The sequence below is a fragment of the Bufo bufo genome, chromosome 5 (genome assembly GCF_905171765.1).
Source record: "Bufo bufo chromosome 5, aBufBuf1.1, whole genome shotgun sequence".
NCBI classification, from domain to species: domain Eukaryota; kingdom Metazoa; phylum Chordata; class Amphibia; order Anura; family Bufonidae; genus Bufo; species Bufo bufo.
Genome location: NC_053393.1, coordinates 465,906,428 through 465,920,555, shown reverse-complemented (window position 1 = coordinate 465,920,555; position 14,128 = coordinate 465,906,428). Strand labels below are relative to the sequence as shown.

The window sequence follows — 14,128 nt, the reverse complement described above, 5'->3', positions numbered from 1 at the left end:
CCCCCTTTGTCCGCTGTGGTCCCAGTTTGTTTTGGTGCCTCATATGCTAATGAGGCGATTCGGTTCAACTAGGCGGGGACTTGAATTTGTCCTGGGCGGGGTTATCTTCTCCCTGGCTGCGAGTGCATCCAATCAGAGCGCCCCCGCTCTTAGCCAGGAAGAAGGATCAAGTTCTCGCGAGATTCGCTAGAACTTGAGCTTTTACACATCCCGAGCCGTGCGCCATCTTGGAGTCCCTCACATCCCGAGCCGCGCCCCCTATCCAGCTGCGATGCTCTCCGCCGGGGGACTCGAAGATGGCGCACTGCTCGGGATGTGTAAAAGCTCAACTTCTAGCGAATCTCGCGAGAACTTGAGCTCCTTCTCCCTGGCTAAGGCCTCCTGCACACGCCATTTTTTTTCCCCGTTTACTGGCCGTTTTTTGCGTTCCGTATACGGAACCATTCATTTCAATGGTTCCGCAAAAAAAACGGAATGTACTCCGTATGCATTCCGTTTCCGTATTTCCGTTTTTTCCGTTCCGTTTTAACATAGAACATGTCCTATTATTGCCCGCAAATCACGGTCTGTGGCTCCATTCAAGTCAATGGGTCCGCAAAAAAACCGGAACACATACGGAAATGCATCCGTATGTCTTCCGTTTCCGTTCCGTTTTTTGCTGAACCATCTATTGAAAATGTTATGCCCAGCCCAATTTTATCTATGTAATTACTGTATACTGTATATGCCATACGGAAAAACGGAACGGAAACACAACGGAAACAAAAAACGGAACAACGGATCCGTGAAAAACGGACCGCAAAACACTGAAAAAGCCATACGGTCGTGTGCAATAGGCCTAAGAGTGGGGCGCTCTGATTGGATGCGCTCGCAGCCAGGAAGATAACCGCGCCCAGGACAAATTCAAGTCCCCACCTAGTTGAACCGAATCGCCTCATTAGCATATGAGGCGCCAAAACAAACGGGGACCACAGCGGACATCACTGGGGGCCGCACTGTATAACTATTTCAATACATGTATCCTGGTGAAAAGTCCTCTTTAACTCTTTAGATTAGCTAAATATTTTTAATAAAGGCCAATTAAAAAAATTATTTTTAGTCAAAATAAGTAACAATCATAAAAAAATAACATTGCCTCCGAAGGTGTAAATAGCCTTTAATGTAGACATTTAGTTCGATCTTTAATTGGGACCCGCATCTATACCAAGAACGTAGGGAGAGTGGTGGCTGGAGGACCCCAGGTTTCCCAGGGTCCGGCCACCACCAAGCGCTCTCCCTATACAAGTGAATGGGAGCGCATCGGGCTTGCGGGGCCACCGCTCCAATTCATCTGAATGGGGGCCGACGGAGATAGCAGAGCGGCTCCATAGAAATGAATGGAGGGCGACTGCGCATGCGCTCTCCGTCATCTTCCCTGCTCCATTCTATGTGTAGGTGCAGGTCCCAGAGGTGGGACTCGCACCTATCAGACAATGGAGGCATATCCCATTGTCTGTGATGGGAATACCCCTTTAAGTGCTTATAGGACTAAAATATATTAGTGAAGAAATGGGGCAACCCTGGTGATTCCCCTGGCAAAATTAGTGGAGGTACAGCCACTGACAAAGGCAGAGGGGAACTATATAAGGCACAAACTTGGGAAAAATATCTAACGCTGTTAAAATGTGCTTGTTCTTTGCAGTTTTGTTTCCTTATTATTATTATTCAGCGACTGGGACTTCAAGACACAGAAGGTTAAATTCCAATATCTTACATGAGGAAAATGTAACTTTAGGCAAGGTCGGCAACAGAACACTTATTGGTTCACCATACCTTTCAAAAAGAATATCTTTCTTCCATACTTCAGAGCCACAAAGCGGAAGTAATCCCTCCATAAAAGCTCAAAGATTACCCTAAAAACAGAAATGAAAGCAGATGTGTCACGGCTAAGAAACTATAGTTGTAAGGATGGATCCAAAAACATGAGAAACAAGACTTTGTCATTTTTACTTATTTTAGAATGAACTTTTTTTTTTTTAAATGCAAAGGTCTGGTAATAAATCCCGAAAGAAATACACAAGCCCAAATGCATGCGGCTCCTCCGTATCTTGATGTTGTCTGATCACCGTCAATACAGAAAATCATAGATGATAGCAGAACAAGAATATCCAGCACTGAAGGCGCCTTCAAATGTGGCAGATTCATGTGAACCATAGTTGGATTTATAATTTGCCACCACAGATCCACCATTTTCGAACATAGAGGGAGATTTATCATCTCGCTGGGCCTCTTTTTTGGTGTAAAAAAGTCTCAAAGCTCTAGTTTGCAACTTTTTAAATGCCACTTATGACAAATTTTGCAAGTGGGTTTTCTGTGCGCAATTAGAGGCTTTCTGAAAAAGGGGGCCAGGGGGTCCGCCACATTTATCTTAATTTGTGCCGGTTTTCAGGGTAAATAAAGACAGAAACCTATGGCAGCTCTGAGCTGCTGTAGATTTCATTCTGGCACACGGACAGCCAGAGGATGCACCTCGTCATAAATCAATCACATCCTCCGGCAGTGCAGGAGATCTCAAAGATTTGTGTCCTAAAATCATTGTGCACAACCTGTGGTACGGTCACCATCCTCATCCATGGACACATACGTGTAGGTTAGTGAATAAGATTCTTCACACTGCTGCAGGCTGTGTACATTCATTTCTCCACACAGGGTATGGTCAATTACTTTAAGTCAATACTCTCTGAGACATTACACACAACAACTCTCCTCTAGAAGGAAGAAAACCGTCACCTATAGGTGGCTACTCTGTAAGTCAATGCCTGACCGCTTAAAGAGGACCTGCTGTCACTGCTACTGACTTGTCCGTTTTAGTAAATGCCTGTGGCATCATCTGAGCACAACATTCACACGAAAATCCTCTAGCAATATATTATCCTATAATAGTAAATAATGAACAAGAAGAGACCGTTGTATACTTCTTACCAGTATGTACTCTGATTTGCAGTTCGATCTCTCTCATATTTGCGGATCTGCTCAAATATATATCTGGGGGAGATACAGCCCAGCGCAAGCCTGGAATACAGCAGCAACATTTCTATATTACTGAAATGATGTAATGCGCTCAATACTTTTTTGAGCTTCGAAGTCAAAGATTATGTGTTACAGCATTTACTGTGGGACCGACCCTTACCATGGGGCAAATTTTGTAGAATAATCCATTCCTACGAGTCCATTGCGAGTATCTTTATAAGAAGCAACAAGATTCTGAAGAAAAGAAGAAATGTTCATTACAATAATGACTACAATGGCCTAACATTGGTAAAAAGAAATTTTAGCAAATTAGCAATTTCAGCAACAAATAAGTCAGATATCTACAATAGATTGATCTCTTGTGCTTTTACAGGGTTTTAGAGGTTGACGTTTCTGCATCTTGCAGCATGACTGTAGAAGTGTAAAAGTACACCTCATTAGTACCATTCAGTCTATTAATGTCTATGTAGCTTAAATACACTCCTCGACAACAAAATTTTAACACCAAGGAGGAAATACCGTGGAATTATGGAAACCACAGGATCGATAGACGTGTTAATGATATGCAAATGATAAAAAAAAATAGAAACAAAATATTCAAAACATCTCTTCATTCAGTATAGAGTATGAGCACCATGCGCAGAAATACAGGCACCTGCTCGCCCTATCAGGCTATGAATGAGATTTTTAATGGTTATCCGAGAAATGTTCAGACACGATTCATGCACTTGGTCACGCAAATCATCAAGATCCGCTGCTGGCAGCTCCCTTTGCAATTGCTGACCAACGACATCCAAGATGTGCTCGATGGGAAATACGTCCAGAGATGCTGCAGGCCATGGTACCATCTTTACGCCACGCAGGTTGCTTGCAGTAGCACAAGCAACATGCGCCTTGCGTTGTCCTTTCGAAAAACGCTCCTGGGACTCTTTACAGAAATGGCCATACCACTGGTTCCACGACCCGTTAGCGTACTTGAATAGAGGACTAGAGGGGTTAGTCTACTGTTTAGTATGCTACCCCACCCATAATGAAGGACCGGTGCGATGTTCCCTTGTGAAGCTCTCTTCATGGCACTGCCATCATGATCTGTCAGACCAATCTCAGGGTATCACTGCATCCAAGACAAAAGTGGGACCCGTCACTGGTGAGAACTGACCTCCATTCCAGCCTCAATTTCCAACTTGCTTTGCACCATGATAGTCTTTGAAAGCAGTGGTGTGAGGTTAATGGAACACCTGTAGGTGGACGCCTGGCTCGTAGACCATTGTGCAAACACCTTCTGATGGTTTGTGTAGACACTGTTTGCCGCCCTAGTCTTGGGATGTAATAACAAATTTCACTTGCAGTACAGAATGGATCACTATGCGCCATTCTTCTTATTAAATGATCTGTCCATGCAGAAGCTCCATGCACCTCTTGCATCATTGCAGTTCGTCACCACCAGGATACACAACGTTGAACAGTGCGGATATCTCTGCCTAGGCTTGTAGCAATCTGCCAGAGTGATAAACCGAGATCTCTCAGTTCATAGATTCTGTCCCTTTAAGACAAGTGTCGATAACTGGCACATAATTATCCCACACAACTTCATCCGATTTTTCACGTGGCTAAAAAACGTTGCTTTCAATCTGGCTTGCTTTCATGCATCTCCTACGTGCCACAGATTGGAGTTAGGTGCATGAAAATTTGACATCTGCAGATCTTAGTGACACCTACTTCCTCCATTTTGCACAACCTTATGGATTGTCCTTCTTGGTGTTGCAATTTCATTTCATTGTTAGAAAAACCTTTTGAGTCGCATTTGAGACTAGGGGTTTTGAACCAGTGAAAATAAACAAGATTTTTGTATAACTTACCAGTAAAATCTCTTTCTCGCTCTTTCCTTGGGGGACACAGAAGACCTTGGGTATAGCTCATCTCCATAGGAGGCGTGACACTAAGTGAAGACTGTTAAGCCCCTCCTCCACAGCTATACCCTCAGCCTGGAGAGAGAGACTGCCAGTTGCGTGTCCAAGCAGTGAGAAAAGGCAAAGTCCAACAAGGAACCAACAAGCCAACTACCCAACGGGTAACACAAACTCGGAAACCGTGTAGAGAAAAACAACGAATGGGTGGGTGCTGTGTCCCCCAAGGAAAGAGCGAGAAAGAGATTTTACTGGTAAGTTATACAAAAATCTTGTTTTCTCGCCCAGTTTCCTTGGGGGACACAGAAGATCTTGGGACGTTCAAAAGCAGTCCAAAAGGGGAGGGACCACAGCTCCAAGGCGAAGCACCCGAAGGCATCAAGGAACCGCCGCCTGCAGACCCAGGCGGACCAAGGCAGCATACGCCGAAGCCAGAGTATGCACCCTGTAGAACTCTGTAAAGCGTGCAAGGAAGACCTGTGGCCGCCTTGCTCAAATGCATGGCCGAAGCCCAATGCCTCCGGCCCAGGAGGCACCGACCGCTCTGGTGAAATGAACGGTGACAGCAAAGGCAGAATCCTGCCCTCGGTGAGGTAACCTCAGCAATAGCCAATCTGATAAAGCGGAGGAAAACCACCCTGGAGTCCGTCAACTCTAAGCGCGGACCTCCAGGAAACCCAAGAGACCGAACGTCGACAAGAGTCGGAGATCTCCAAGTAAAAACTGCAAGGCCCAAACAACGTCCAAATCGGTGAAGTGTTGAAGCGAAAGGCAAACACCACCTTCAGAAGGAAGGAACGGGATGTAGAACAGCCCTGTCCTGGAAAAAGACAGAAGGCTCAGAACAAAAAGGGGCCATTCAGGCACCCGTCAGAGACACGACTGATACGGAAACACAACCGTACAGGACAGGCGGGGTAGAGAGAACTTCTGTAACGGCTCCAAGGACAAGATTGGAGCGCCGAGAACTCAGTATGTAGTTCCCAGGGCGGTACCGAAGGACAGTACAGAGGAACCAAAGAGCCATTTCGAGTAAGAAGGTCTTGACAGGCCCAGAGGGCCGGGGAACGCTGGAAGAGGAAGAACAGCGCTGACACTTGATACCTCAAGTAAAGGAATCCCAGTCCCAGGTCCAGGCCGGACTGGAAAAAAGACAGAACCATGGGGAGAGAAAAAGTCAGAGTGGGGAATGCACAGCTTCCCACAGAACCCCAGATAAAAAAATCATAAGTCTTACGACAGATCCTGGACGAAATACAGCCAGGAGCGGACAGTAGCGAACCCGCTGGAGTCGCCTGGCAAGCGGGCTAAAAACCAAATGTGATCAGGCGCAGACCAGTAACACGGGCAGAAGTCGACAAAACTGGTTCCGTCGGCCCCCGAGCAACGTTGTCCCGTATCCACCCGAGTGGGGGAGCAGAAGGACAGACGGAAAGGAACCAAAGGACCCGCCCAGCATCCGCCAGATGCCAGGACAAGACAGGCTAAAGTTCATGCTGATGTAGCCATGTTCTACAGTCCCGGTGTAGGAGATCAAAGGACAATCTGGACCGAAAGGTAGTCCCCCCCCAAGTTACCGAGAAGGTAAGTCTACAGCAGGACCATTGTCTTAGAATGGACCACGCAATCTGCACTCAGCGGGAGGACAGAACGCGGTAGACTCGGTAAATAGGCACAGCTAATACAGCCAGTGTGAACAAGGGAGACAGTACGAGGCCAAAAGGAACACCGGAACCATCCACATGAACAACCATGCTCTCCCCAGAGGGGAGGACAGTGAAGGAACAACCTCTGAAGTCTGGCGGGACAGAAGCCACATCGGAGTGATCTGTACCGAGCGGGAGCCAAACAGAGCCGGCGAGATAAGGTAGTCGAGACAGAGGCCGGCATAACACCCTCCAACCGAACTGAGGAACAGGGAAGCCATAGGACAGCTCAAAAGCAGAACCCTGCTACACTGTGAGATGCCCGGTTCACCGCCTCGCAGAAGGCGAATACCCTGAAGAACCCAAGGCGGAGGTCCTCCGGACCTGGGTAATCGAGCACCCAAGAGAATTTGGGTGACCTTCCCGAGAAAGCGGCCCGCACCTGGTAGCAGATCAGACTGAAGCGTAGAGGCGCCAAGAGGAAGGACTCATACCACACTACATCCGAAGAGGAGGAAATTGCAGCAGGCAAGGGAACCGCAGTCCTGCCAGAGCCAACGAAGAATTCGAGGGGCGCTCCAGACAACCGCACTCTCGACCATGTGACCACTAGCGCAGGGAAGCAATACCGCGGAAGGACGAATGGGCACGCATCTAGGACCCATGAACACTCCCTGGGATGAAGGGCCAACTAAATGAATGAGTACCACACAGCTCCGTGCAGCAGAGAGCAATTAGAGCCCGTCCGGGTCAGGTGGACAGAATGAACTCCTTAGAGACGAGTGCAAGGTTTGCGGCAAGCATCGTATCCCAAGAAAATAAAAGTATGCCGCAGGAAGTAGATGAGGCATACGTACGAGCAGCCCGTAAGCAGTGAGAAGGCCAACCCACCTACAGGAGGAGAAGGCATACACGGCCCAAACAACGCACAAGAACGTCCGCTCACTGCAAAAAGGTTAATTCAGCGAAAAAGGGGGCTCGCCACAGAGTGCCACAGCATGTACGGAATTGCAAAGTGCAACCTGAAAGGGAGTTATGCACAAGCCTAGTATAGCATGCGATGGAACGCAAGCAGTCCGCCCCGAAAGGGGGGAAATTGTATCAGGCAAACTGCAGTCGGCAAGAGTGCCTAAAGCCGTACCTACTTCAGAGAAGCAGGATATACCCTATAATCCAGCAGGAACGCAGGAGGTCCACCTAGTGAAAGGGGAACATGCACAGGGTTATCCTAGCATTAAGTGAGTGTGCAATAATACACCCAACACTGAACTCAGCGAGAGTGCAACTACTCTGCCAATGAAGGGGGATATGTACAAGTCCAGCACAGCCATCAAGGACAGCTGTAAATCTCATGAGCGTGCCAAATTCTGCCCATGGAATGAGGGGTGGCCACGCACAAGGCCAGCACCGTATCCAATGGGAGTGCAAGCGTTCCACCCATGTTAGAGGGCAATGCTCATGGCCAGCAAGGTATCGGGTGAGAGTGTAGCATGCCGCCCAGAAAAAAAGGGGGGTAATGCACATGGCCAGCATCTCATCCAGGGAGAGTGCGAGCACCCCGCCATGTATGGAGTCATACACATGGCCAGCATCGTACTGGTGAGAGACAAACACAGTCAGTGAGAATGTGTGTATGTCACCTGAGGAAGGAAGGAAGGCATGCCCATGGCAGGCAGCGAATCCAGCGAGAGTGCGTACACCGCCCACGGAAGAGGGGTCATGCATATGGCCAACAGCGGATCCAGCGAGAGTGCAAGCACCCCGCCATGTATGGGGTACATGCACATGGCCAGCAACGTACCTGCGAGAAAACAACCACAGACGGAGGGATGTATGTATGCTGCCTGAGTCATGCCTATGGCCGGCAGCGAAACCAGTGAGAGTGCAGCATAGCAACATAGTACATAAGTACATCATAGCACATCAGAGAGAGTGCAGCGTTCCGCCTATGGAAGGGGGTCGTGCACATAGCCAGTACCGTATCAGGTGAGAGTGCAGTATTCCGCCTAAAAAGGGGGGTCATGCACATGATCGGCAACAGATCCAGTGAGAGTGTAGCGTTCCACCTAAGAAGGGGGTCACGCACATGGCCGACAGCGAATCCAGTGAGAGTGCAGCGTTCCGCCTAGAGAAGGGGGTCACGCACTCCAGTGAGGACGCTGCGTTCCGCCCATGGAAGGGGGTCACGCACATGGCCGGCAGTGAATCCAGTGAGAGTGCAGCGTTCCGCCTAGAGAAGGGGGTCACGCACATGGCCGGCAGCAAATCCATAGAGAGTGCAGCATTCCGCCTATGGAAGGGGGTCATGCACATGGCCAGCACCGTATCCGGTGAAGGTGCAGTATTCCGCCTAAAAGGGGGTCATGCACATGGCCAGCCGGCAGCCAGGGAGAGTGCAGTGTGCAGTATCCCGCCTAGGAGGGGGGGGATGCACATGGCAGGCACCATAACTGGAGAGATGATGAATGCTGCCTACGGAAGGGCCGCATGCACTTGGCCAGCGCCGTATCCTGGAAGAGGGCAGTAAAACCACCTAAAAGGGGAAATGCCCTAGCACCGACGCAGGTTGGGAGCGCAACACTATGCCACCTGTGGAAAGAGGGCATGCAGACATGCAGCACTACTGATGAGGCTGCAGCGTCCTGCGCAGTCCAATAGAAATCTGTTATTATTATTTCTTTTTTTTTTTTTTTTTTTTTTCCATTAAAAACACAGCTTCTCTGAGGCTAAAGGGGGGCCACCTATAGGGGCACAGATAGTCAGGAAAAGGGGGGCCAGCCATACAGGCCCATTGGGAGCCGGCCTGTACCCAAAGGGTTAACATGGATCCGGCCTGGAGGGCGGCGCTGCGATCCTCTGGGGGCGGAGGAACCTCCCGGCGGGAAAAATTCGCGCCTGGAGAAGTTCCCGCCCCCTCCACCAGAGGCCGGAATTTTGCGGCCTAATAGGCCGTGAAGCCGGGGTCTAAATTTGCGGCGCCCGGTATGTACCGCCGGAACCTGAGGGGAGTGACGCATCAAAACCGGCCGCGGGTGCCCACCCCGCGGGCCGGTCGGAATTGCGGCCCAGCAGGCCGCGAAGCCTGGGCCAAAATTTGCGGAGCCCCACCGACCGGCACCAACGGTCGGCCGGGGCCTGCTGGGCATAGAAGTCAAGCCCAAAGCCGGCCGCAGGAGCCCACCCCGCTGGCCGGAAGAGTCAGGGGCTCGAATGGCGGCTTGCCGGCCGCGGGAGCCCACCCCGCCGGCCGGAAGAGTCAGGGGCTCGAATGGCGGCTTGCCGGCCGCGGGAGCCCACCCCGCCGGCCGGAAGAGTCAGGGGCTCGAATGGCGGCTTGCCGGCCGCGGGAGCCCACCCCGCCGGCCGGAAGAGTCAGGGACCCGGAATGGCGGCCTTACTCTACAGCCGTCAGGAGCCTCAGGCCTTGAGCAACACTCCGGTAGGAGATGGGGGGGGGACCCAGAGACCGGGTGCCTGTGCTGATAGAGAAATAAACTATGTTGCCGCTTCTGTAGCTGGCTGTGGAGACAGCCACTGGCTGCATGTCTATGGGGGCCAGGCAGGGGGCAGAAGGAGATTGCCGCTCTGCGGCACCCCAGGGGCCAGCATAGATCCAGCAAGGGACTAGAGGCCCAGTATGGGGGTCAGGCACGCAGGAGACCAGGGTGGGGGGGTGGGGGACGTAGGGCTGGAGAAGCCTCTCTCTTACCACAGCCGTCTTCACCCTCGGTCCATTCCAGCAGGGTCGCCCCTTCAGCTACTGGCACCGTAGTGGCAGGACGCTGGAAGAGGGACTTGGCGTGCGGGCGACCCTTGCGCTGGCGGGATGTAGGGGAGCTGGGCTGCCCTGATCCACCTTGTCTTCTGTGGGGGAGGCAGCAGTGCGGGAGACCGGCACTGGCGCAGCTCAACCCCGGGAGAACAGAGAGGTCTAGTGCGACTCTGTTATCCCTGATGATCTGGAACAAAAAGAAAAAAGTAAAAATCTAGAATTGAAACAAGGAGAAACCAGCCCTGCAGAGCAGGGAGTGTCTTGCCTCCTTGGACACTAAGCAAAAAACTGGCAGTCTCTCTCTCCAGGCTGAGGGTATAGCTGTGGAGGAGGGGCTTAACAGCTTTCACTTAGTGTCACGCCTCCTATGGAGATGAGCTATACCCAAGGTCTTCTGTGTCCCCCAAGGAAACTGGGCGAGAAAATATATATTTTTTTAATACCTTCCCTGCTTTTGACCACCACTTTTTTTTTTCTTTAAATCAGATGATCTCTTGCCTGGCCCTGTCAATCAAGATTCTTCATCATCTAGCCTGTCCCTATCAATCAAGAAGGAAAGGAAGGACCTGATAGAGGAAGTAAGAAAAAGGGTGCACACATTGGCCTGGGCCCACCCTCTGTGCATTTAGCTGCTTATTATGCATATATATTCAAACTACTTTTTTTCCCCGTATAGCCAATAGAAGGCCGCAACGGGAAGGAGCCTCCCTAGCATTGCGGGTGATAAGATGCGACGCGAGTGTCAGGGAGCCAGATACAGATGTAGCAGGGTTAACACTCAAATTTCTTAAATCATCATGTTATCTTGAAACAAAAGCCATTGAAAAGCAATTGAAGGTGTTTGCTTAGTTTAGATAACAGATCTCAGAAAGCATGAGTGTTAACTCTACTACATCGGTAAGTACAACCTCAGTGAGGGGCCCGGGTGTATAGGGAGGCATTTTAGGGGTTGGATAACCCCTTTAAGACTAACATCCACCATAACCCAAACCTCTCACTCCTGTCTACCAGACTTCTCTTGAGCTGCATGTCCTACCCCAAGCAATTAGGTTAACATCCCTAAAAACACATCTTGTTAGGGCGGCCTATCACATCCCTTAATAAAACTCTTCTCCATTCACCCTGCTTGTTTAAACCTCATCCTTCAGCACCTAATCCATCATCCAACTGTATGGACCACAACCCATGCACTCAGAAGCACTACAAATCTCGGAAGCCGCATGGCGAAATGCATAGAGGTCTGAGAAGGATGACTGCATTGGCTATTAGTATGCCTCAATCTAGTCGATATTGATATTCATACTGTACCACTTGCACTTTATATTGTTTTGGTATTTGGTAACATCGCCCTGTAGCATGGTAGAATACTATTATCATATATACTTACATCTTAATACTTGGAAGTAGTGCTCCTTCCTGTAATGGTTTTAAAGGGTTGGGTATTTGTGTAATCATTATTATTAACACAGATATTTATTTATAATAAAGAAATATGTATACTTTGGTGGTAGTTTTTTTCTTATTTATATACTGAGACCTATATGGGTGTTTTATTATATATTGGGGTTTTCTTGGTTTTATAGGGTTATATCTAATATATAGGTGCTTACTTTTAAAGTTGGGTTGGAGGAACTTAGGTTTTAGCATGACCATGTTATTTAGTTAGTTTGCTAAAAAATTCATTTCTTGGCAAACTGATTTACACATGGATGCAATAAACATGTAGAAACCTGGGATATGTGGGGGCAATGTACATGGAATAAAATAAAAAAAACAATTGGTAAATAATAATAGCGTCATGGCCTTCATCTAGGACCATGATATACTGGTTCTCTTTCCACTTGGCTAGAAACTAAGTTTTCATCATCAATTCTTATGGGATAAACATCATTGACAATAGGTGGGGAGAATGGAAATTGTAAATACAGTGCTGCACAACCTGCCCTTAGTTTCAGGCTGACCAGACCAGGTAGGCTCACGCTGTGTGATATATTTGGTGCCTACTGCCAGGCATGTTACAATTTTTTGTCTTCTTTGTGCCAACTGTTTGTTGGCTTACTTTAAAGGGGTTGTCCGGGTTCAGAGCTGAACCCAGACATACCCTTATTTTCGCCTCTACAAACTTCCTGAACTGGGTATAGACATCAGGTAAAACTACACAGGAAATAGAATTTAGAACATTTAAAAAAACAAGATAAAACTTTGATTGCACATAAATAATATCAGCTGGTAGCATTTCATGCTCTGATGCGCTCCCTTGCCCTGCGCTAGATCGCGCAGAGCACAGGCTTTTTTGTTTATCATAACACACTGCCGGGCGGAAACCTCCGCCCAGCAGTGTGTTCGGTGACGTCACCGGCTCTGATGGGCGGGCTTTAGCGCTGCCCTAGCCGTTTTACTGGCTCACTGCTGGGTGGAAGCCTCCGCCTGGCAGCCCTATGGAGAGCCCCGGTAAAAATGCCTTTGCCCTGCGCGATTTAGCACAGGGCAAAGGAGAGCATCAGAGCATGAACTGCTCCGATGCTCTTGTCAGGGGGGCTGTCTGGGTGAAAATGGAGGTATGTCCGGGTTCAGCTGTGAACCCGGACAACCCCTTTAATACAAAATGTTGTGCCATATTTCAGTGCAATGTTGGTGCACTGAAAGCCAAGCCCCTTCTACTAAGCCAAGTCCCCTTAGTACACCCTGTCTAGTGAGGTGCGCAAACTGTCTAAAACACATAACCCTGGCGCCTGGCACTTTTCTGGTCAATATTCTAATTCATTTAGAAGCACAGACAAAACAAAGGACTAAATCAGTTGTAGTAACTAATACTGGTTACTTCTACGCATAAATAACTTACTGTGTCCCAAAAGTAATACTGCAGTCTCTGTAGGGATTGACTTTCACCACCGTTACAAGGAAACGCCGTTCTAGGGTCTGTTAAAGGATCTGTCAACCATAAAGAATAAATCTGTTAATTTATGCAGAACCAATAAAGCAAAACCAAACAGTTGCCTTTTATACTAAAAGCAGGCTCCATTAAAAATATTGACAAGTGTATAGCTGAAATGTGCCGGGTCCCCACACATGAGACATAAAGGCTACGGAAAGGTTCAGTTATAACAGGGGCCGAACAGGAAGGAAATGTGTAGTAGAAGGTACTCCTACTTTTACATTATCCTGCAACCAGGGGTACACAAATCTGGAGATCCCTTTGTGTGCAGTTAAAGCGGTTACCACATGGATAAGCTTATGTTTTAGCAAAACATCTTTTGTAATGACACTCATTAGGAAAAGGTTTAATGCACAGATATTACATTTATAAACTTATTAAAGCACTACCTAGGGCAGGCTGTCCATAATCTTCCGCATTTTCTCTGCTTGTTAGAGGAGATGCAGAGCATGCACAATGACATTTTCCTCCTATGAAGAGCAGAGAAGATGCTGAAGACTATGGGACAACCTACTCATTAGCTGATGAAGAAGACAACACTGAGGAAAGAAACAGCACATGTGCATCCACTGGACACATAAAATGGTGGATTAGGGATGGGGGGGGGACTGAATACGTCATGACAAATGGCCAAATAACGCAAGGGGGTCTGGTCACCGTCGCAGCCACTGATTGGATGCAGGCAGCATCAAACTGGATGTGTTAAGCGAGGATGCCCAGGGGAGCATCACAGGTCGGGAGGAGAAGCAGTAGGGAGCCAGCTCTAAGTAAGCTTCCCTTTATAGGTCTGGCGAAGTGGGGAAGTTTGACAAATGCCCCCCTCCCCACCCTTCTTACAAAATCTCTAATGAACACCCAA

At 48.7% G+C, this 14,128-nt stretch overlaps 1 protein-coding gene across 1 annotated transcript in view; it reads right to left on the bottom strand.

The window, feature by feature from the left end:
* Positions 1 to 14,128, bottom strand: part of LOC121001521 (cryptochrome DASH) — a 43,074-nt gene that overhangs the window by 16,536 nt on the left and 12,410 nt on the right. The window contains exons 6-9 of the mRNA XM_040432623.1: positions 13,177 to 13,265; positions 3,170 to 3,243; positions 2,962 to 3,051; positions 1,813 to 1,892 (exon numbers count right to left, since the gene is read on the bottom strand). Of these exons, the coding sequence (XP_040288557.1) occupies positions 1,813 to 1,892; positions 2,962 to 3,051; positions 3,170 to 3,243; positions 13,177 to 13,265 (333 nt within the window). The remainder of the gene's footprint in view (positions 1 to 1,812; positions 1,893 to 2,961; positions 3,052 to 3,169; positions 3,244 to 13,176; positions 13,266 to 14,128) is intronic.